The 25,221-nt window shown below is 37.9% G+C and overlaps 1 protein-coding gene across 1 annotated transcript in view; it reads right to left on the reverse strand.

The window, feature by feature from the left end:
* The window catches only part of HSD17B12 (hydroxysteroid 17-beta dehydrogenase 12), a gene marked incomplete at both ends in the record, with an annotated part of 127,413 nt that overhangs the window by 71,644 nt on the left and 30,548 nt on the right, over positions 1–25,221 (reverse strand). Inside the window, 2 exons of the mRNA XM_084236084.1 lie at positions 8,495–8,570; positions 8,821–8,867. Of these exons, the coding sequence (XP_084092210.1) occupies positions 8,495–8,570; positions 8,821–8,867 (123 nt within the window). The remainder of the gene's footprint in view (positions 1–8,494; positions 8,571–8,820; positions 8,868–25,221) is intronic.

Below are 25,221 nucleotides of genomic sequence, written 5' to 3' on the forward strand. Positions count from 1 at the left end.
CCAAATTAGATATAAATCCTTGCCTAATTATCAAATAAGGTTTGGTAATTATAATTAAAAAAAACACACATCTTCTTTCTGATCATATCACTATATGAAATATAAAGCTATTGTAATGTTTCTTTCTTTGACTTTTAAATGTTCTACATAGGTTTTGCCAGGCAGATATATTATCTCTGCTTCCACAAACCATTTAAAGTTGCAGGAACTAATGTCTTTATGAAAGGACTGGTCCTTCTAAACTTCATACAATGTGTAAATCATTTGATCTTAATTACACAACCATCCTCTGTGTAAAAGCTTTTAAATGTCATCCCTCTGACAAATGTGATATCAGAAATGATAGTGTGTTCTGTAATGTTCGCATAAATATAATTTCTGTGATTGTTAATTGACTTTAAGATACTATACTACTATTACAGTGAGTTAAGTAATGAGGAATCGCTTACCTGCACTATACCTCTATACTAAAATTATTAAAGATAACTCCAATAAGGATGGCAAATTCAGTGTGGTATATGCATTATCATATAAAGAAATAACACACAAAATTAACATTTTTACCTACAAGAGAAAGAATTAGCTTGTCTAAATATATGTACAAATGGGTATGTAAAATATATTAAAATCAACAACATAGAAAGCTTTCGAATTAAAGACTATGAAACCAGTTGTTGAGAAGAAACTTGATCTTTGAGAATATAGCCTTCTCTTAACTAGAAAAGTATAAAAAATTATTCTGTGCCTTCAATACCCAGCCTGTACAGCAAAGGTTCCTTATCTCCCCAGCACACCCTCACTTCCTAACAGCCTGTTTGTTAACTTTTTGAGCATTTATGATCATTTTTGTCATGCCCTTGAATAATTTTTTAACAAAAGTTTTCCATTTCAGAAAAAGATACATTTCCTACAAATTATTGTTTCTTGCAGCTGTGCTTTACTTCAGTTACTAGTACTCTAAACCACGACTATAATAATCATTTCTTGTCTTGAGTACCTATAACTTATGCTTACATTTAGTTGTAATCACTGGTCTCTTAGAAATGCTTTATGACAGTGTCTTCACAAATTTGAGCCTCAGAATAATGAACTTGTTAAAAGAGATTTCTCACTCAAGCTATCTTTTGTATTTCTCAGACAGCCACTGGGTAGTGCTGTTGAGCAAGGAGGCTATTCAGAAGAACTAGATGCCTAGTACAATCTTTCTATCTTTAATTAGCTCACCTCTCTTCCGAGTGCTGCCCTATTTATCAAGTCCCAAATATGGGAAAAGACAATGATATAACTGATAATGAATATGGTTCAATACTTACATACTTTTCAGGATGAAAAGAAACATATCAATGACCCTATGTAAAGACTGGCACAACTATGAGCAAAATGATTTCTAAGACTGTTTTTAAGTATAAAACACCTCTGCTAATTGGTGCCACTTTTAAAGCACACTTTATAGAAGCCCCTAGAGATTAATCAATGCCGTTAGTGTCCATTATAAGGCTTGTGCCCTCAAGATAATCATTGACTAAATCATTAGCTAGCTCTGTGTTATACCCCAATAGGGGATTCCATTCTGACAGTGTTAATTACTGTAATAAATTAACCAGAGACCATCCATTTCTTTTTAACAGGTGGTTCACATTTTTCCTTCAAATTTGCCAAAAGGCCCCAGTCATAAATTGGAGATCAGGAAATTAAGTCTTTAGGAAAAAATAGGCAAAGAAGTAAAGCCTTGGTAAAGGCTGAACTCTTGACTATTATTGACGCAGCAAAGAATCAATTCATGCGTTAGGCTTCCTTCTAGTGAACCCCACCACCACCACAAGCAGAATACCAGACAGGCTCTAACAGGAAACTGGTCAGTATTTGCATTCTTTTATTTAACAAGCAAACACTTCACCCAAGAAAAGATAAAACAAGAATTAGGGCCTCCCTGGTGGTGCAAGTGGTTAAGCTATCCGCTATCCACAGCCACTGCAGCACAAGTTCGATCCCCAGCTGGGGAGCTGACCCACAAGGCACAGCAGATCTCTCCTGTCTCGCCCACTGCTCCCCTCAGCAGTGTATTTCAGTAGATCTGCCTGTTCTGCTCCTCTCTCTGACTCTGGTGAACTCTCTCGCCCCCTGTACTCCTCTCTGGCCTGCACCCAAGCTCTTGTATGGATAAATAAAAAAATGTTTAAAAGAAATAATCAAGAGTTAATGTTGAAAGACTGAAACTAAGGAGAGAAATTTAATAGTGGTTTCATGAAAACCTGTTTTCTTCTTAATTCTTCCCCTCATTGTAACTGGTTATTTTTGCGTAAATGGAATGAAACACTCTTTGAATGGTATATTGTTCCAACTGATCCCACAAAACTCAGGAAAAGTGTTCTCTGGGAAATCTTAATATAGTTTATAAACTGTGGCAGATTGTATTTTCCAAATCCAGATTTTATTTTCAAAAAATATCTCCCTTCCCACATGTTCTTCAAAGTTCCCATGTTACTCCCCCATTAAGAAGTGGAGTCTATTCCTGTGCCATTGAATCTAAGAAGGCTCATGAATGTTTCCAATACAGCATGGTGACAGTAACACTATCTGAATTCTGAGAGTAGGTCTCACACACACACACACACACACACACACACAAAACCCACAATTCCCTTGGAACATTTAGTTTGGGGAAGAAAGTTACCACATAGAAATCCAACTATCGTGAGAGGGCTCTGCTGACGAGACTACATACAGGCACTCCAGCCAACCATTCCAGCTGAGGTCAGCCTTCCAGTCACTCTCTTTCATGGCATCGGATCTGTGAGAGAGGCCATCTTAGATTTTCCTGATCAGACAAGCTGAGTATGACCGAGAGACATCAATAGTGCAAAGAGGAGAAAAAGAATTGCCCCCAAGTTCCGGCAACATTCCTCATTTGCAAAATGTGTAAGCATCTGTAATAGTTGTTTGTCATTAGTAAGTTTGGGGTGTTAAGTTATTAAGCAAGAGTAACTGGAACATAAACAAATAAGTCACTAAATTGAAAATTGAAAACTTAATAGAAAATACACAACATACTGACAGCATTGTCTGCAAAACTAATCAGAACAATGGTCAAATATTATACAACATGTCTTTGCACAATTCTTTTACTTTACAGGGCAATGTGTTTATTTGCATAGGCTCAATAAGAATCTATCCTTCTTCCTACCAGAATATAATTAGAGAAAACAAATTTGTAACCATGACCATGCCAGAAATGTTTTTTAACGGTAAATCTCAGCTTATTAGGCATGACAAGCCCACTAGTGAGGAACAAGGATTGCACGCCCATCTGTGGAAACAATACTTCAAAGATCTTCTAGAAACTATCCTGGTACCTACTCTTTGGCCTTGGAAGTCTCAGTTTTATAGAAAGTACAGAATGTCACTCTCTGGAAGGCTGGTTAACATTGAATTTGGTAATCTTGGAGTTAGAGGATAGCTCTAACAGTCATAGAATCTACAGGTAAAACCAGTAGAGGCAAACTGGATGATTTTGGGTTCCTAGTACCTGACTTTGGAATATGTGAACTCAGGCAATACAAATATTTCTGGTACTACAGAAGTGACAAAAAACAAATGCAATTATGACCCTAGGGGCTGAGTGATCTTAGTTTTCTGATCATAACATCATGTGGTTCTAGTTTTATTAAACATAAAATAAGGTCTTTATGTGTTCACTAATGTCTCATTGTGACAGGTAGCAGACATAAGCTAAATATAACAAAGCACCAAATTAATGATACTGAGAATGCATTAGAAAAGTATGGAACAAACTTATTTGGTCAATCCACAGATTTGATAGCATAAGGGATGAAAAAAATGAAACTAGTATTTTTTACCTTATCCTATTCCTCTGTGGACTATAGACCAGTAAGATTTCTAAAAGCTTTGCATTTTAACAGACAAAACCTTGGAATTCCAGGGCCATCCTAAAGCTCACAACCTGAGAAAAGTTACCAAAAAGAGAAAATACTATGTTTAGTTTTTTGTTTAATCAATGAAATGTTCTTTTTTTCCCAAATGAAAGCTGATTAAACTACATGCATTCAGAAATGCCAGCAGCCACATAATAATGTAAGTATCACCACCTCTATATTCTATGAGCTAGTCTGCATTGTGCTGTATTAAGTAAACTCTGCTCAGAGTTCAAAAATTATCAAGTTTTTTTTTTTGTTTGACAAATCCAAATGGACAAAAATACCTAATATATTAATAATCCCGGCTAAAAGTGATAAAATAAGCTTAACACAGTGTGCTGACTTTCAGCTTTTTTTTTTAATAGAGGCATGTTTTATTTATTTATTTGTTTGTTTGTTTGTTTGTTTTTGTTTATACATGCACTGGGTACAGTCAGAAGCACAGGAGGGTGGGAGAATTCACCAGAGCCAGAGCAGGGAGCAGAGCAGGCAGAAGGACCGAGGTACACTGCTGAGGGGAGCAGCGGGCGGCAGGAGAGGTCTGCACGCCATGTGGGACCCTCCTCCAGTGGCAGGGGAGCAGCCGGGGATCGAACCGGTGCTGCAGAGGCCGCGGGCAGCTTCGCAACCCAGCACTCAACCGCTGGGCCACCGGGGAGGCCCTGACTTTCAGCTTAATTCAACAGGTGACAGGTGTCTTTACAAAGAACTATAATTTCGCCAAAGCAGTCAATCCAGAGAAAGCATTTATCCATTGCTGGCGCATGTTTTGCTCTCTACTAAAAAACATGTAATCCTTTTAAACTTGTTCTGAAGAACTTTGATGAGTAGACAGTCCTCATATTTACAGGGAAATGCTTCTAAAGCACAGCATCGCCAAGTTTACATAATGACAATCTTGAGGGGAGATGAGCCAGGAGGCTCCCTATTTTGTTTCACTTGGCACATAGCTTCCTTTTCAATCTCCTATTTTCCTCTTTCCATCAGATAAGGAAGAAGGAAGGGAAAATAAGTTTAACTTCTTCTGAATGCACCAGAGCCCTTACTGAAAAAAGAAACTATGCCAAGCTCAGGTTCTCAGACTTTCAGTTCACATTTATCAATGGAGAACTTCCTCACAGAAACGTTTATGTCTTCTAGCCGTGGCGCTCACGCTGCTAACATCCGATTTAACTGTGTCAGCTGCAGAATGACATGCAAATTAAAGTCCACAGACTCGCCCTGTTTCATGTGTCAAAGTAAAGGCACTGAATGAGAAAAGGGGGACACTGAGACTTGGGATGGGGATAGCTGGTATATTCGGCTGAAGATGAGAACCTGAATCCCAAAGCTACTCTGAGCCTCCCTTGCCCGTGGAAATAGAAATAGCCTGCTCTCTTATGTCCGAAGAGATTAGCTTTCTCTGACTTGAAGACCCTATAATAACCTCATCATAACTGTACCCTTTCCTTGCAGGAGAATTCCTCTTCTCCAGATCCAGCTGGACCGTCCCTTACTGCTACTGATAACGGGGCTAAGGGGCAGTATTCTCAGGGGAACAGAACAAGGGCTAGTCTACAAAGGAATAACCTACATACACAGAAATAATTGCAAAATTTGGCTAATCTGTATTAGTAGAAACCCAGAAAATCTGTGTGAAAATGGATTCTAAAGTGTTAAAAGAAGAGAAAAAGAACGTAACACCTACTGGGCCAACTTTTTTTGTATGAGTCACTGACCAGAGATTTGGGATATAATGGATAGCTTATATAGCTGAAAGAAGCTCTAAGAATTAACTTGGTTGGCTGCATTAAACTTGAACTCCATGGAAGTCTACATTTAATGAGGCTGGGAGGCCACACATACAACTTCCCTGGCATAATGGAAAGGCAGTAATCCAAAGGCCTAAGGAAACAAGAATACTGTAGTGGATATACCATGTATTGAGTACAACTTGCACATGAAACTCTCCACTCCCATAAGAGAGCCCAGTGGGGTTCCCCTAACCAAAGCCCCAGCTTCCTAACTGCAGGGCCCTCTTATTGGGCAAGAGGTTATCAGTCTGGCCCTTTAATACCCTGCCAGGCCTACAAAAGATGAACCTCTCCAATTTCTATCTCCAGCCCCTTGTTTCCTTCAGGACACTTACTACAAACTACAATTATTTAATCTTCTGGCCTGATTTTTTTGTTTTTTAATTTTTTTGCTTATTTGTCTTCTACCTCCTCCACTGGCATATACATTCTATGAGAACAGGAGCCGCAGCGGTCGTGTCCGCCACTGCATCCTGACTGCCAAGCACCATACCTGGTACCTGGTGTTCAATAAAGATGTGCTAAAGACATAAACAGCATTACTCTGTCTTTGTCAAAGTTAAATTCTGGCCCTTCCTTCCCTTGGAATAGATATTATCCTCCCAAAAAGATGGCTGGCGTCTGAATTGAAAACCTCTACAAACTTATAAATCTCCTCTGAATATTTCTTCAGTGCAGAACACATGACCTGGTATGTTGATACCACCTCTCCAGTTAAATTTATATTATGCTCAGAAAAACATTTTTCAAAATTTTCAATACATACAAAGAAACATTCCTCATAATAAAGGTCAATTCAGTGCCTTTACCATCTGTTCCTTCATGAAAATGTTTGTCTTTCTCCAGAATCACATATCTGCCCACAGTCACATGGCACCTAATACCCAAGTTAACCAAATTCTCAAATATCATTAAAGTGTATCATCTGACTCTGAGCAATTTCTGCATGGGCTGGGCACCTGCTGAAAGAGTGTCATCGGGGAGCTCTTCTTGTATCTGTAGTGAGTAGATGCTGGATTCATATCAGAGCATTTCAGATTCGACATTCTTTCATCAAAAGTTTCTATTTTCTGCCTACCAACCTCTACTTCTAGCAACTAGTAGCTTCCATTAACAACCAATTTTATACAAACCATTTTTATCACCACTAGAGCTACTATACACAAGACTACAAATAATCAAGAAAGAAAGAGCATAAAAGTCGAGACAATATTACATTCATCTACTATTTAAGTAGTAACTACCTCGGGCTCATTAGTGTTACAGCTTAATTAAATTTCACACCTTAGCAAAACTGCAAAATACTGTGTGTCTTGGACTGGTGGGGTTGTGTTTACACAGTCAAAACCTTAGAAGTTAAAATACTTAAATGCCAGAGATTGTGTGTGTGTGTGTGTGTGTGTGTGTGTATGTCTCACATTTGTAAAGATCTGTGTTATCCTGGAGGGTTAGAAAAAATTCCACACACTAATATTAGAAGTCTATAGAGATCTTTTTTTTTTTTTAACCTAAAGATGAAGTGCATCTCCGTGCAATCCCTCTGGAAGGACAAAGGGTACAATCATATACCTTAAACTTACATGGCATATGTTAATTACATCGCAATAAATTTGGAAAAAATACAGTGTCAAACAAATCCTCTGTCATCTGAAGATTTGGGAAGTTTATTCATTGGCTACTCAGGGTCAGTTAAAGCAAGGAATCTTAGAAAGTGGTAAACACACATCAAACTGTTTTATTTTAATTTAGACCTTGTGTACGTGTGATTCTTTCACTGATGGTCTGTATAAAGCCTTATCTTTGAGTTTAGCTGAAATTCTAATAAGAACACACATAATGTATCTTTCATGATGGCAGTTTCAATTCTTTTAAAATACAGCCAAAACTTCGACACATAGGAACAATCAGCAAATTTCGTCTTGCTTTCTACAATTTGTCCAATATTTTGCATTGCATTTATCCCTACTTTGACAGCCAATTTTGGAAAGAACTCACTTTTTTTTTCCTAGAGCATTCAACCTAGTTTTTGCAACAATAATTCCCTTTTTTACACTAATACTGCATCACAGTTTACAGAATATTTAATAGCATGCATCCAGCATAAGTTAGGGAACAAACACAATGGTTCTTAATAAGTAAACAATTTGATTTATTATTGGGGGGTGGTGGTGTGCATAATCCTCCTACTGAGAAGACTGCCAGGGTCACAGCTAGCAGGCTGGAATACCAATCAATATGCTTTACCAGGAAAATGGACAGACTGGTTTATCCATCTGGTGGGTTAGCTAGAAGCCATCTTTGCCGTATCGTAATCCAGCTCTTAAGCACAGCTGGCTAAGAAGAAAGTTCAAGATATCACTTGCATTTATGCAACCTCCTGTTTTTTTCCTCAGCCACACTTAGTCCTATCTTTCAGAAATATTTAGAGACAGGAACGTTAAAAGAGTAAAAACAAGGATGCAAGAATACTAAATGAAGCAACAGAAAGGAGAGTCAGATGTTTAAGTAGATCATGATAAAATAAGAGAATCTGACTTTTGACAGCAAAAGCTAAATGTCAGTAAAAGACATTTAAAGCAAATTATTCTAAAATAATTTGAAAAAATTGATGTTCCATCTTTAAAACACCCTAACAACATCATGAAAAAGAAGCTTTCTGAATTAGAAATATGTCAGTGCTAGTTATCTGCTTGTAAACATGAAACCTAAATTAGCTGTATTCCTTCTGTAAACATGAAGGGAGAGGGGGGTGCTGGGAGAACTCACTTATTTCATTGGAAACCTGGTTCAGTTTATCCTGTGATCTGCTGATAAGGACAATCTTCATGCCACGCTTTGCTAACTGAAATAATAAAACAGACAGCCCCACTTAACATGATAGAAAGTTTTATGCTCATTTTCTTTTTGCACAAAAATGTATTTTAAATTTGTTTAAGCAAACATGGTATTTCTGACACAGTAGAAACAACATATATCTTTGGTACTTAACATTAGCTTGAGTTTTTAACTTCAAAAATTAATTTTACTGAAAGACTCTGTCATATTCTTATATTCTTGTATGCCAAAAAAGAAAGAACCTGAAAATTACTTACCTGTTCCGCATATGATTTTCCAATTCCATCAGTGCTACCTGTGACAACTGAGAAAAGAAGAAAAGTAACAGCTTAGTTTTAAGAAGTACAATAAAGAACTGATCTTAGTTAGGACCCACCAAATATACACAAGAGGATCTGTCTAATACTTTGATTTAAAAGATGGAGCAGACGCCTCCCTAGTGGCACAGGAGTTAAAGACACAGTGCTATCAAGCTATCACCAGCCACTGCAGCACAAGTTCGAGTTCAATCCCGGGGAGGCCAAGGTGCTGACCCACCTGGCACAGCGGACTCCTGTCTCTCCAGCTGCTCCCCTCAGCAATGTATTTCAGTCAATCTGCCTGTTTTGTTCCAAACTCTGTCTCTGGTGAATCCTCTCACCCCACCACACCCCCATCCCTACCCTACTCCCCAGCTCTTTATGCATAAATAAATGAATCTTTTTTTAAAAAAAGAAAACCATAATGGGTCAGGCTACATCATGGGATCTTATCTCTGAAATATTGGCAGCAAGTTTGTTACAAATTCAGAGCATGGTTATTTGCTCTGAAAGTTAAGGATAACCCCCGACTCCTCTATGAGTTTTTCCAAACAATTCACAGATTATGGAAAACGAGCAGTTATAAAGTGGGAATTTTCTCATATTTATCCTAAAACCACTTATTTTAAATGACACCAGATGGCTCCAACTTTTAATATTCAGAAATGTAGCAAATACATCAATATTTTCCTAGCCAGATCTTTCACTGGTTTCAGATCACTTCAAGCAAAAGAAACCTCTCTCTTCTAAACACCCACATCTTTTCTGTGTGGAGATTTCTGGACCTACTAAACATAGAGCTTCCATATGATCCAGCAATTCCACTCCTAGGTATTTACCCAAAGGACACAGAAACATCAATTCCAAAGAACACCTGCACCCCTATGTTTATAGCAGCACTGTTTACAATAGCTAAGCTTTGGAAACAACCCAAATGCCCAAAAATAGATGACTGGATCAAGAAGATGTGGTACATATATACCATGGAATATTACTCAGCATTCAAAAAAGATAAACACATGCAATTTGCAGCAACATGGATGGCGCTGGAAGGGATCATGCTCAGCGAAATAAGCCAAAAAGAAAAAGAAAAATACCGGATGGTCTCACTCATAGCAGGAATCTAGAAAACTTAAATAAGGGACCAGGAAAATGAATAACTATAAGAAAGTGAAAATCAAAATCAACAAAAAACTATGAACCAGAGACACTTTTCGGGGGGCCGGAGGGGAGGGATTGGGGTCAGAATGGGGGGGCTGCAATTGTATGGGGAATATAACAATAAAATTTATAAAAAAAAATAATAAACACCCACATCTTTTAACTGCACTTCTCTTACAACATTTCCCACTCTCTATTTGGATGTTGTTTTTCTTACGTGTGTACAGGTCTTCATTCTCCTATCAGACACAGGGCTGCCTGCTACGTGATAAACAGAAGTAGGTAGATACTTGCCAAATGCATGAAAGATGCTCAGGATTCAGTTGATTACAAACTATAAAACATGCAAGATATAGACTACTCTCCTGAGAATCTGGTTTCTCAAAGTTCTTCACTTTACAAGTTCACCACCTTATACTCTACACAAGCAACGATCTGCCATTGATCTATCTGTATTACAGAGTCCTTGGTGCCCAGGTAATTCTGTTTACTCTCTACAACTGCGGAGCAAGCAAACCTTATCATCTGATTACAGCAGTGAATCAATGGCACTATCAAATTTCTTGGATGGGAGGTTTAAAAATCCCTTAATAAGAAAACACTCAAGAATTAAACTACAGGGCCTCCCTGGTGGCACAAGGGGCTAAGACACAGCCTATCAAGCAATTTGCAGCCACTGCAGCACGAGTTCGATCCTCGAGCAGGGAGCTACCCTCATGGCACAGCAGACCTCTCCTGACTCGCCCGCTGCCCCCCTCAGCAGTGTATTTCAGTCAATCTGCCTGTTCTGTTCCCTACTCTGTCTCTGGTGAATCCTCTCACCCCCCACACTTCTGGCCTGTACCCTAGTTCTTATATGCATAAAAAAAGAAATCTTAAAAAAAAAAGAATTAAACTACAATATATGGGTGTGTGTATGTGTAGAAAATACTACATATGTTATGTAACACTGTATAGAACACATCTAAACCAGCATACCATACTTTAAAAACTACCCTGGAAAATCCAGAATATGTTAGGACTGGAGATTATAAAATACGCCCAAGGGATAGCAAGTCTTTCCAGATTCTCCAGCTTTGGGAGTTTGCTGTGGACACTATTTGAAAGCACTCGCCACATTCTCCCTTCCAGCTTAGGGGTACTCACAGTCAACATTTTTTGGCCAGGAGTGTTACTAGCTATCAGTGAATCTCTCCCAGTTAACCGCCCTCAGACAAAGAACCTGTCCCAAGTTACCAACAGCCACCCTACCCCACCCCCACCTCGCCATCCCCGGGCAGTACAAGTCTTCTGACAGCTCTACCCTCCAATCTTCTAGCATCAATATTGTTTGAAAAGTGTCTCACTATTCTGATTTCAGATGACCTGTAAGCAGCCTGTTACTTTTTTTTTTTGTCACTGGGGTTTTTAAGATTATTACTCTTTAGGACTCTGTTGTGCTAACATACCTTAGAGTGGGTGTATTTCTATTCATTGGTAGTAGACATTGGTGGGCCTTAAAATTCATAAACTTCAATTCTAGTAATTTTCTTATAACTATTCCTTTGATGATTTCTTCCCCACGCTTTTGTCTTTTTCTCTTTCTAGAATCGGTATAGTTATCAGATGGACGTAATAGTTTCTCCGTTAATTAGTTTTCTTTTTGTTTGACTTTCCTGGAAATTTCTTTTGCCTTTCATCTTCCAAAAATTCTATTGGCTTTTTAAATTGAAGCTGTCAAATTTTTTAATTTTGAGGAGTTCTTCTTTATTCTGATTGCTCTTGCTCTTTTTGTAAATAGTATCTTGTTCTTATTATAGATCCATTATCTTCTCTTATCTCTGAGGATAATAATTAGATTCTGTCTAGATATTTACATTTTATTCTACAACTGATATTCTGTTTATTCTAAATTCTATTTGATAGTTTGAGTCTGTCTCATATTGAAGGCACTAAAGTAGCAGTAAATGTGCACAGGTATCCCTCTCACTCTTCAGCCATCAGTGGGCCAACCAGCTTTACAACTGGGGAACCCAAAAAAGTCAATGTCTGTCTGTCTTCTGGGCCCCTTCAGCATCTCTTAAGAGGCATTTCCCCAATTCCCACCTCTGACAGCTGAGTAGTTGGGTAGCTCTCTTAATCTGTAGGACTTTTTATTCCACAGCCATTCTCAGTCAGGTACCCCTCTCCTCTGCCCTCTCCTGTATCCTAATTTCACCTAAGCACATCTGGCTCAGCATCCTGCCCCATCCCTGTCTCAAGGTACCTGCTGCTTCCAGTTCCTATGCATTTCTGCAGTCCGGGCAAACCTGCTTGCTTCCCAGTGCAGGTGCACAGTGAGTATCAGGTCTGTGAGCCAGTTCCCACCCTCCACCTCATTTTCCACCACTGGGAGGAGGGATTTCAGAAGTTCCCCTGGGTCATCAAAATGGACTTTCTGTTTCTTCTCCTAATTTTTAGAGACTATTGCTAAGAGATAAAAGACTGGAAATACTGTTATTGGGTCATTTGCAAACTGGATTTTTCCCAAGGTTCCTCTTAAACATATTATGCTAAAGTAGGCTAACTTTAGTTGAGAATGAGATGCTAAGCACACTTCTGGAAAAGATTTGGCTTTATGCTCCCAGCAAGAACATTTTTATCCTATCATCTCCTGCTATTAACTATCAAATTTAGATAGCAAATTTAACTATCAGTTTTTAGAAACTATTATGCGAACCACTATGGAGAATACAATGATATGCAAGATCCACTCTGGACTCTAAATGTTCCGTAAGCCACTCCTTTCCTGGTCAGGACTTTAAATATTAAGTAGAGACAATATGACCATAAATATTAAAAATTTAGCCTCTGATCCTTTTAGATAAAAACATCACTTTTCTGTATTCTAAAACTTTTCAAAACCAAATTCAGCATCACATAGTTACATATAGACAAAATATTGCCTCAGAAGTACATTTTTCCGAGAAAACAGAAAGGTACAAAAATTATTTTAGGGGCACAAAGTGGAAAACATGAAATTGAAGACACGGAACCTTTCTTAGTCTCCTCTATAAGGACTACTATAGTTCAACAATAATCAGAGGTATCTATAATAGCCAGGCATTGGGGAATCAAGTATCCTTTCACCACCAAAGGAAATGATAAATTGTTTAAATCTCTATGTCATATGGCGGGTAATGTTTGCAATAATGTACAACATGACCAAGCCATCTGTCAAACTTCAGTCAATTATACTCAATGCAAAAAATATAAATTTGTTTAAGACACAGAGGAAGAGGACACCAACATGGTCTTGTTTTGCATTTAAAGTTATAATCTTTAGGCCTCCCTGGTGGCACAAGGGGTTAAGTCACAGCACCCTGAAGCTATCTGCAGCCCATGCAGCACGTGGAATTCGATGCCAGGCCAAGGAGCTGAACCACATGGTGCAGCAGACGTCTCCTGTCTCCCCGGCTGCTCCCCTCAGCAGTGTATTTCAGTCAATCCTCCTGTTCTATTCCCCATTCCGTCGCTGGTGAATCCTCTCGCCTCCCACACCTCTGGCCTGTACCCCAGTTCTTGTATGAATAAATAAATCTTTAAAAAATTAAAAATAAAAAAATTAAGTTATAATCTTTGTCTTAAAGCTACGTATCTTCCAACAATAATAGCAGTGATAGCAGCTCCTCTTCAGAAAAACTCTTAAACTCAATAATTCTTTATTTTTATAAAATAATAGTATGAGCCTTACTATTAAAGTAATTATGTATTGTCTGGGGAGTCAATTCTTGATCATTAATTTTAGGCAGCTAATCAGAGCATACCATCTTACATCAAAAAGGGGAGATTGGAGAAAGACAAAGAGATCACAGGCTTTCATTCTTCCTACTGTTGGCATTTTTTAACCATGGATGTGTATTACCTTTCCAAAACAAACATTTAAGGTCTTTCCTACTATGACCAGAAAGATGATGTCAACTGAGCCAGCAAACTCTTCATCTATTTCAGTTTTTTAAAAGTCAATGTGACATTGCTTAAATCAGTGCTATAGTGATATAGTATTTATTTCCTTACATCTAATTTTTTCAATAAAATTGAATAGAAAGCTGAATTATTTCATTATTATTTACTTAGTTATTTTGATTATTATAAAATACCATGTTTCAAATGATATAAACAGAATATTAGCGTAAAATATGTATGTGTATTGTAAGTATTCTCAATGTAGTACCTAAGATCATCTCTTGGTTTATGGAAACACTGATCTAAGTAAGCATTGCCACCCTGATAAATGAAGTGAATGCAATGAAATTAAAGTCAGCTCCTAAATCATCCAAATTAGAGGCACTATTAATTTTCTGTGGTTTCTTAAAGATTTGTCTGTTTATGCATACAAGAGCTGGCGTACAGGCCAGAGGTGTGGGCGGTGAGAGGATTCACCAGAGACAGAGTCAGGAACAAAACAGGGAAACTGACTGAAATACACTGCTGAGGGAAGCAGCGAGTGAGTCAGGAGATGTTTGCTGCGCCATGTGGGTTGCTCCTTGGCTGGCTGGGAATTGAACTCGTGCCGCAGTGACTGTGGATTGCTTCACAGGTTGCACCTTAACCCTTGCGCCACCAGGGAGGCCCTTCTGTGGTTTCTTAAAATGAAAGAAGTATTCACCACCACAGTGAAATAAGATGCAATGTGCAAAATATGGGGACCATATTGCACCCACATCTGGACCATAGCCTGCCATGTCTTCGTCAACATCCATTCTCCCCTTCCTCCTTTGCAACATATCATGCTTTGAATACAGACTCTATATACCCAACTCTCCAGAAGCTAGGTATAGCCATGAAATAAGATGCAAGCAGTGTTGTGAGGAACTATGACAAAGGCTGCTGGGAGAAGCCCCTTTTTAACCTTCATTGAGACCATTCAGAAATGCCAGCTGTCTTTTTTTTTCTAAAAAGATTTATTTATTTATGCATACAAGAACTGGGGTACAGGCCAGAGACAGAGTAGGGAACAAAACAGGCGAATCTACTGAAATACCCTGCTGAGGGGAGCAGCGGGCGAGTCAGGAGAGGTCTGCTATGCCTTGTGGGTCACCACCCTGGCCAGGGATTGAACTTGTGCTGCAGTGGCTGCTGATAGCTTCATAGTGCTGTGTCTTAACTGCTTGCTCCACCAGGGAGACCCAACTGCTGTCTTGAACGATGACATGACTGAAAAGCAGAAGCTATGACCTACGTATGAAGGAACACCCTCACAGGACAAAGGCTCCTAATGATGCCATAAAACTACCATGTCACTTTTTTTTTAACTAATCATTTCTTTTATTACCGCTTATCAGATAATCAAATATGAGACACAAATTCTAATCTTTAAATTGAGTGAAAAATAAACTTCAAACTTGTTAAAGTCACTAATGTAGGCCCAGAAAGAAGTCAGCTGTTATTAAAACATATTTAGCATTCACATCACTCCACGAATATCTGCTCAAGAGACTTCATTGATGTATATCATCCAGTTGATCCAAAGCAGCCATCACCTCTGCATAGCCTACCAACACACAAGGACTTGGCAGTACTTCCTCTTGAGTCATGCTATATAGTTAAGAATGATCTTTCTCAAACACCATTTTTCTGCTCTCATTCAGTTCACTGTTGTCATTAAATTTGCTCCTTCACCTAACACGAGGTAGTCTCAGCTTCCATTTTGCTATAGAGTAAGTGGAGAAGTTAAGGTAGTTTTTAACAATATACAAAAAAAGCTACAGGTATCACCCTCATCCCCACCACAGCTTGAGGGACTACCCACAACCCTGGGAACTGCAGGAGTGCCTATGATGGCCACCAGCAGAGCTGAGATAGAGGGAAGGCAGAAGGGAAAGGAAGAAAGGAGATTTTTTAAAGGCTTTTAGGCTTCATCTATAAATATAACACCAGAACCCAAATTTGCAAGCCTTTGAGAAGATGAAAACTGACAACTCTAAAGAATATCCCAACTTGGCATCCAGAAGTGTCTGGCTTGTTACAGATTATATAAAATACTGGCAACTGACCAGGGCTAAGCTTCCAGTTTTTATACAGTTAACAAAAATACTTTGGTTTGTGTAGGTTAAAAATATGCTACTCTTTTTGTCCTCGACTGGCTAGGAACAGATATTTTTAGTAAGAACCCAATCAACCTTATCAAAATCAAACATCAAAAATAGAGGAGAAGAACACTGGAAGCAAACATATTATTTTTAGCTCTCCTGTCGATTCCCTGCCACTACCCACCAAATTCTGATTGCAGCGCCTATGCAGAAGAGCTTAGTTATTCCAGCCGGTTTCCTTCTCCTGACCCTTTTTCTTCCCCCTGAACACCTGAATACAGAAAACACTCGATTGATTAAAGATTAATACTGCCGCAAACCATGACAGCTGCCTTTCCTTGGAGTGCTTTTGGGGGGTGGGAAGAATAGAAAATGACAGAGAGCTGGCATCAGTATTCCTCTTGGGGATCTATTACATGGAAAGAAAATTGCTATTTCAATTCCCTTTTGTTGCTAAAAATAGCAGTCTCCATTGATTCAAGCAAACAGGGAACAAGCTTAGCAGTGCTGAATTTAGAAACCACTGAAGTCCCGAAGAGCAAATGCTAACGCAGTTTAACACATGCCAGCTCATATTTAAACAAGAACAAAGAAGGAAAGCATGCAGACTGCAAGTTAATAAAACAGCAGTAACTTCCTGCATTTTGATCAAGGAAAAATAGTGAAAGTGATGTAAAGTAAGAAAAGACAACAATAATTTACATTCCTACTATTTTAATAAAAATTAACTGTACACAAAAAGATAACAGCTTATTCATAAGCCCAGATATTATGGGCATTTCCCAGGATTCCATGGTTTGAGACGTAGACATCTTTTTTCAAGTACTAACCTAGATCTCCTAGTTTTTAAGCTGTGTCTATTACTATAGGAAGTAATAAGACTTTCTATATTGCTACAGAAAGATAACACCCAGTTTACCCTTCCCTCCTCTTCTCTTGACCCAACCAGATGCTGCAGAAGGTTATAGCTTGCCACTTAAAGAAAAGCTAACAAAACAAAAACAACATTCAAAGCACCCCCAGGTTCAGAAGAGAGAAAAGGAAGAAACCGTGAAATCCAGGATCTGCTTAACACAGCTAATCCTGGGTTGACTTCCAGGCGGGGCAGTGTAATGCCTTTTGGGGGCACCACAAGCCAAAAATAACTTCTGCCTGATTTTTTCACTTTACTTGGCTACTGAAAACCTTTCCAGATAATGACTCATTTCACTGATGCCATATCCTCTTTAAAAATGCAAACCCTTCTATAAGAATTAAAAGACTATCAATCCTTATGCCTCAGTGCGATTTGGTGAATCCCAAATTGCTTTGTGGCTTCCTTTGGGCAAACCCAAAAGGTGAGGATAATGTGGAAGAGGCCTCAGGAGAGCAGAAATTCTAACTGGAAACAAAGGGGCTCCGACTTGTGGATCACAGGTCCAGAAGACAGACAGTAGCTTTAGGTTTTTGCTATTTTAGCACAAAGGCAATACATAAAGTGCTTAAGAACAGTGGTGCTAAGATCAGACCAGCAAGGTTGAAGTCTACATTCCAATCCTAACCCTGCCATCAATGAGAGGCTAGTTAACCTCCCTTGTCTTGGAATCTTTATTTGTAAAGTGAAGATAACACCATCTCCCATAAAGCCATTTAAAAGATTCAATATAAAATAATGTTCATATCAGTATCTACTATAATGGATAGAGAATTAATGTGTATCATGTACTTAGCACAGGATGTGGCACATAGTAAGTTCTCAATAAATGTTAATGACTAGACAAGGAGTACTAGAAAGGAAAATTAAAAAGCTACTAAGGTTAGATGTGATACCAAAAGCACAAACAACAAAAGAAACAGATAAGCTGGACTTTATCAAAACAGAAATATTTCTGTACATCAAAAGACTATCGAGAAAATGAAAAGACAAACCAAAGAAAGGAAAAAAAAATTTGCAAATCATGCATCTAATCAGAGTCCTGTATCCAGAATATATTAAGAACTCCCACAATTCAAAAACAACAACAAAAAAAATGGCAAGTGAGGGGCCTCCCTGGTGGTGCAAGGGGTTAAGTCTCAGCACAATGAAGCTATCAGCAGCCACTATAGCACGAGCTCGATCCCTGGCCAAGATACTGGCCCACATGGCTCAACAGACCTCTCCTGTCTTGCCCGCTGCTCAGCAGTGTATTTTGTCAATCTGCCTGCTCTGCTCCCCACTCTGTCTCTAGTGAATCCTCTTACCAGACCTCTGGCCTATACCCCAGTTCTTAGATGCATAAATAAAATAAATCTTTTTTTAAAAAAAAATGGCAAGTGAACTTAAATATTTCCAAAGAAGACATATATGAATATTCAACAAGCACATGAAAAATGCTCACTGTCATTAGGGAAATGCAAATCAAATCTACAATGCCACCAGTTTGGCCATAATTTTTTAAAAAGAAAATGTAGCGTAACAAGTGTTAGTAAGGATGTGGAGAAATTGGAGTGTAAAATGGTGCCACTTCTGAGGAAAACAATTAGGTGGTTCCTCAAGCTAAACATATAATTACCACATTATCTGTTAATTCCACACCTAAGTATATACTCAAAAGAAGTGAAAACAGATAGTCAAACAAAAACTTTCACAGGAATGTTTATAACAGCAAGAGTAACAATAGCCAAAAGGGAAAAACAACCAAATACCTATCAACTGATAAATGGTTAAACTAACTGTGGTACATCCATACAACGGAATATCATTCAGCCATAAATAGGAATGAAATAGCTACACATGTCACAACACAGATGAAACTTATGAATCAACATTAAAGGAAAGAAGACATATAAGACCATATAATTCCATTTACACAAAACATCCAGAATAAGTAAATCAAAGATACAGAAAAATTAGTGGTTTCCAGGGAGTGGAAGGAGTATAAAGAGTGACTACCTAATGAGTATCAAGAAGGACATTTCCCTTTGGCATGATGAAAATGTCTTAGAAGTAGAAAGAGGTAATGGTTGCAAAAAATTATGAATGTACTAAATCCCACTGAATTGTACATCAAAAAGGTTAATAGTTAATTTTATGCTATGAGAATTTTACCTCTATTTTAAACTCTTTTTTTTTTTAAGTTCCTAAAGGTTAGCTTTTTGCCAAGGACTACATCAAGACTGGAAGGAAATTGTTATTTCTCTTGCTTCATCATCCCTGGAATTGAAGTAAAACTCCAATCAATACATCATTTAATTAACACAAAAAAATACAAAGGAATCTATATTTAGATTGCTCCCATGGCCAGAACTGTCTGTTTATATGCAGCCCAATATCTGATATGAGTCCAACACAGTAGCAGACACTTACAGACAACATCTGTTTTCATTGCCCCAGCACTCTATAAGATAGATAAAATTAGTAGCTGCCCCAACCAGATGAGGGTTACTGATAACAACATTTTATTATAAGCATCTAAATTTACAGATGATGAACAATCTCAGTTTAAGTGACTTGACGATGATCACATCATCCTAAATCAAACTGCCAGGACATAAACTCCCTACACAGTAGAACACTGCATTATAAACATGGAACTACCTATAAGAGTCATATTTAGCAACAGTGTAAAGTGCAGACACAGAGTGCAAAGAGATCCTTCCTCATTAACCTGAAAATGCCAAACCCAACTTCAATTTTTAAAAAATTCTCTAGCCTCTTAACCCCAGCCAGCATGTCTAGTGTTACCCAAAAACAGCAAGCCTGGAACTCTCAAGTCCATGTTGTGCTTAAGGCACTCCTCACATCTAGAAGGACATTTGTCTTTACTTCCTACCCCCATTGATCACCTTTCAATAACCTAAATTTCTAAGCTTTCCAGTCTACAACAATCATTAAGTCTGGCTGACTACGTGGCATCTAGCATGTCAAAGCCCTGACTAATCTATTAGTGAGGCTAAATAAAGCACACAAGTTCAAAATAACTGGAAGCAAAGAAATAGAAACAAATGTTCCCTTTTTATCTGGTTCTTAATGCTAGTGATTAATTAGATCAAGAAATAAGGCAAAGAGAGAGAGTGAATGGATGGTGAGTTAGTTACAAGATTTCTATCTCAGATATGTTATGTAATCCTGACTTTATTTTCTTTTCAATGTCGAATGGCTAAGATTCACGTGATAGATGTCCAGTCTATATAATTGATTCATATTCAACATGAACCATAAAAGTCCCTCTACTCCTATGCAAATTTACAGCCCACAAATGCTTATAGGTTGAAGCTATTTCAACAAGTCCAAATTGTAAGAACCCTATAGCAAAAAGTAAGAAATGCCAGCTTTTGCCACATTATGATTTTACACATTTAACTGATAATGACTGAATCAAGTATTTTCTTAGCTTATAAACAAATGCAAACACACTAAGTGGGCAATAGTTCCTATTACATGAGTGTCCTTGAAACATGTAATAAAAGAGCTGTAATGTGATTTACTTGGTATATTTCAGTAATTAACTTCTGAATGGTCCATTTACATACACCAAGGTAAATAAACTTATAGGGAGAGTCTAATGTAGATTATTTGGTTTTGTTTCGACCTAAATTCATCCAGTTAAAAATTTTAACAATATTCTTCAGATAAGTGAATGACCTTGGATTTTATTCACTCTGATAAATTGGTCCCTCCCTACTGAAAGCTATTCTGCTCATAAGCCACTGGGGTCATCACCGTAACACTACAAGTCCTATTTTGAGCCAGAATCTCCTAATGAATACACACCTCTTCTTCAAGGATTAAATACCTCCATAAATGCCTAAACGTTAATGCTTCAGCCACAGAAGTCTCCCTATGCCCCAAGATACTTTACATCAGAGAAGTCAAATGCATCCGCTTGTCATATCTTACTCAGGTCTGGCAGAACTTCAAAACAGCCTCCCAAAAAGATAGGAGATAAACAATTTACTATATATGTCTTGAAAACTGAAATAAATGATGGCACCAATAACAAAGATGAGGAAGGAAAAGAAGGATGCCAAGTATTCTCTCCATCTTTTCCCCCTCATTCCTGAAGAATCAAAACCATGGAAGCACAGTTCTCTCCTGTCAGACAACATCTGGCCAAATCCTCTTCATACTTTTTAGGAAAACTCAAGATTGCCAATGAAATTATGCTGAACCACTCAACAACTATCACACTTTTCAAAATGAACACTCCATGAGAAATAATGCCAACCAAATCGTCTTAAAAGAGTTTCATGTGATTCAACGTTATTTTTCTCAGTTACAGAGACTGTATTCTACAAAATAGACTGTATTCTATAAAATAGTGGCATATTGATTAGCAGTCAGGAAAAACCAATGTTCTAGCCCTGGTTCTGTTACCCAAGTGGATCAGTAATTAACATTTTTGAGTATCAATTTCAGCATCTTTGAAGTGTAGTCAATGATTAAATGAAGAGCAAAAACCCTGTGATTCTACTACTATGATGAATATAAAGTCATAGTAATGACTTCTCTCATTTTAATTTCTTAAAAAATAAAAAAAAACAAACCCACATCCACAAGCTTTAAAAACAGTGTAAATCAAGTTAGAATGGTTACTTAAAATAATAAAATAGAACTAGAGCTAGCTTGTCTTCAGAAGTTCAAGACAGAAAGAACCTGAGAGTAACTGAATCAAAAAAACCTTTCAATTATTTTCAATCTTTCTTCCATAGACCTCAAACAAAAAAGGTAGAAAACTTGAGACTTTCTTCTGTTTTATTTCACCCTTGACTCCTTGGAGGGGAAGTGGAAAAGATCAGCGAAATACTTTTTTGCTTATCTTTTGAAGGCTGTCTTCTTCGAGTTTATGGACAAGCCACTGTCCCAGACCCAGAGATAGGTAGCAAGTACAGCTGCCTGGGAATATTATGGAATTAAAGCACACACTCCTCCCTCCAAGAAGTTACCTCTTACAAACAGAACTTCTGAAAAAGAAAGGCTGATCTGAGATGCAATCTAATGTCCTTTTAGTGGTCTCATTTATTTACTTATAGCACTTTCTGTTCTACAAAGAATTTGTAGAAATTCACTGGTCTCTAGTCAAAGTTTCCAAAACTTTTTCAAATGTAAATTATTTAACTAATCTCACTATCTGAACTAGAGGTGAAAGAGAAAAAGAATGAAGCCTCTGATGCCTGAAGTTAAAAGTGTATTTATTGTTTATTCACCTACATTGCCCATACATTGCTGGTACGCTTCAAGGATAAATACCATCTGCCATTTGACACTCTAAAAACACTTTAAATTCCTCACACAATTAAGACACTGATAAAACTTACAAATTTTGGTATTCTACTAGTACTTGTTAGATGCACAATAGTCCTTGTTCTCTTAATTGGTCAATGATCCTTATGACACAAGGGCCTCTGAAGCAATTCTTTAAATGTCATGCCTTTCCATGCCACCTGCTAGCCTTTACTAACTTAATGCTCTATTGCCTTTCCCTTTTAGTTTTTCAGAGTGAACATGACCTTTAAGATGCTGGTATACTGCAGCATTGTTTGTAATAGCAAAGTTGAAACCATTCAAAAATAAGAGGCCACTAAATATATTATAATACATTAATACATAACTAAAAAATATATGCTGTATGTATGTTGTATATAAGATATAGTATTAAGGTATTTATAGAAATATGCTGTATATTGCATCTATATTATATATAGAATATCCATATCATATACTATTAATAACATAATGGAAACATAATGACACTATCAAAAATTATAGCACAGAACAATAGCTACTGGCAGTGAAATTTGAACATGATATAAAGGAAAAACAATCTAAAACAAAACTGTGTGAAGCAAAATTGACTATATTTGTTTCAATAATGTTTCTTTCTCCTGAAGACCCTTAGACAGCCCTAATTATGAGCTGAAAGAAGCTTAACAATAACTTAGCTTATAAATAAGCCAGTTCCCAAAAGCAATAGCAGTAACATACAGTTGCCATCTTTGGTATAAAAAAGATTTACACACATCCATGTGTGTGTATTTTTGTGTGCACAGTGACAATCTAAAAGGCCATTCATAGATCAAGAAGTTGATGGCAGGGACCTCTGGGTAAGCAGAAGGGACTGTAAGTTTTCATTTCTTTTTTTTTTTACTTGCTACATTTTCCAATTTTTCTAAACAATTTAGTGCATTACTTGTGTGACCATGTTTTTATAAGGTTTCTAATGCAAATAAAAAATATATTCTGTAAATACTAACTCAACTAACAGAATTACACTGTGGAAGCCTGATCTGGTGAATCCCACAATGAGAGGATCTGTTTCATTCAATTAGCATTCGAAATCTAGGAAAGAAAGCACTTAATAAATGCAGGCCTTCTGGAAATGAAATAAACAAAAGAACAACCTATTCTATCACTTCTGGAGAAATGGACAGCCATTGTCCACTGCACACTTAGAGCTTCAGTCCATCTCTACTGTCCTGAGACCAAGAAGTATAAAGTACAGAGGAAAAGGACTAATCAAAGACAAGGAAGGATACCAGGGTGGCAAGAGGTGGATTATTGTGGCTTTTCTACTGTTTCAACCTAGTACTTTAAGAAAGAGTGTTGTAAACAGCATTAAGAGGTGATGGTTTGGGGGCCTCCCTGGTGGCCTATGGGTTAAGTCTCCGGGCTATCGACACAAAGGCCCACTGCTATGACCCATGGCCAGGGAGCTGACCCACATATGGTGCAGCAGACCTCTCCTCTTGCCCACTGCTCCCCTCAGCAGTGTATTTCAGTGGATCCACCTATTCTGTTCCCCACTCTGTCTCTGGTAAACCCTCTCACCCCCTGCACCTCTGGCCTACACCCTAGCTCTTCTACACAAAAATAAATAAAATCTTAAAAAAAAAAAAAAGATGGCTTGTTTAAGGAGGGTAATTTATATCACTAAAGTATCTTATAATCATGAATTATTCCCGTAGCTAGGTAAAGATTCAAATGGACTCAAAGGTCACACAAAGTTCCCTCTGCTTAGCCTTCTACTGAGATCTTATTTAAATACAACAGGTCAACTTCCAGTGAGTTAGCTGATATAAGGATTTTTAGGAAGACATCTACTGAAAATGAGGACTACTGTATATTTTTACAATGAATTTGTTGTCTGAATCTACTTATTTCTTCTGACGAGGACCGCTCAGTCTAACAGGAGCAGCAAGACCACCCTCTTGGCCTGACCAGACCACACTCCTCTGTCCCTTGCTGTCTGACTACACAATTGCCCACTTCATTGAGAATCAGCCTAACTGAGTCCTCAACATAAAGGATAAAGTAAGTTTGCCCTTTAAGTAATAGCGGTGATCACACATTTATAGACTGTGTAAGTAAAATCTATTCTTTGAATCATTATGTAAGGCAAACTCCCCTAATTAACTTAATAGGAACCTTAAAAAGCTCTTTAGGATGCAAACATCCAACCTGTGTTAGCTATTTCTGTAAATTTATATTTTCTTAAAGCAGGTTTTCTGACGAATGGACCACACCTGTATTCTGACAGACTGGCAACTTCTAATTTGGGACAGAATGTGTACAAGAAACCAGATGGAAATTTTAATAGACAAGCTATGTCATAACATTTGCTCTATAAGAGCTATTCAGATACTACCTAAATGTGCTTAATCTTGAAAATGTGGCCCATTAGAAGGCCAATGTTGAAGTTAGGAAATTCCTCTTTCATTTAATTTGAGATAACCAAATGAAAAAACTAACAAACAAAAAAGACACTCTGTATGAGCACAGGATTCCAATAGTACCTGTTGACTAAGGTAAATGCTTGGGGTTTAGCACTGGTACGCCTGTTTTGGAAGTATGACAGAGCTCTGGACCAAATAAGATTGTCAAATGGAGTCAAATCCTTTCTTCAGATGAGGACTACTCAGGCAAACAGGACGAGCAAGGCCACCCTCAGCTTCAGTGGACTTTCTGGCCAGAGAGACCATAGTTCTCTGCTCCATGCTATCTGATTACACAATTGTCGCCTTCATTGAGAAGGGGTAAGCCTCAATCACAGCTCTGAAGCACTGGATAACAGTGTTTATATGAGCCATCTGAGGTTCAAATCACAGCCTCATTTCTCCTTTCTTCCTTTGCTCAGACTTCAGGGATTCAACCCACATAGACTCCTTTAGCGCAACTCTTACTTGCGATTAA

The sequence above is a fragment of the Talpa europaea genome (genome assembly GCF_964194135.1).
Source record: "Talpa europaea genome assembly, chromosome: 1".
Taxonomy (NCBI): domain Eukaryota; kingdom Metazoa; phylum Chordata; class Mammalia; order Eulipotyphla; family Talpidae; genus Talpa; species Talpa europaea.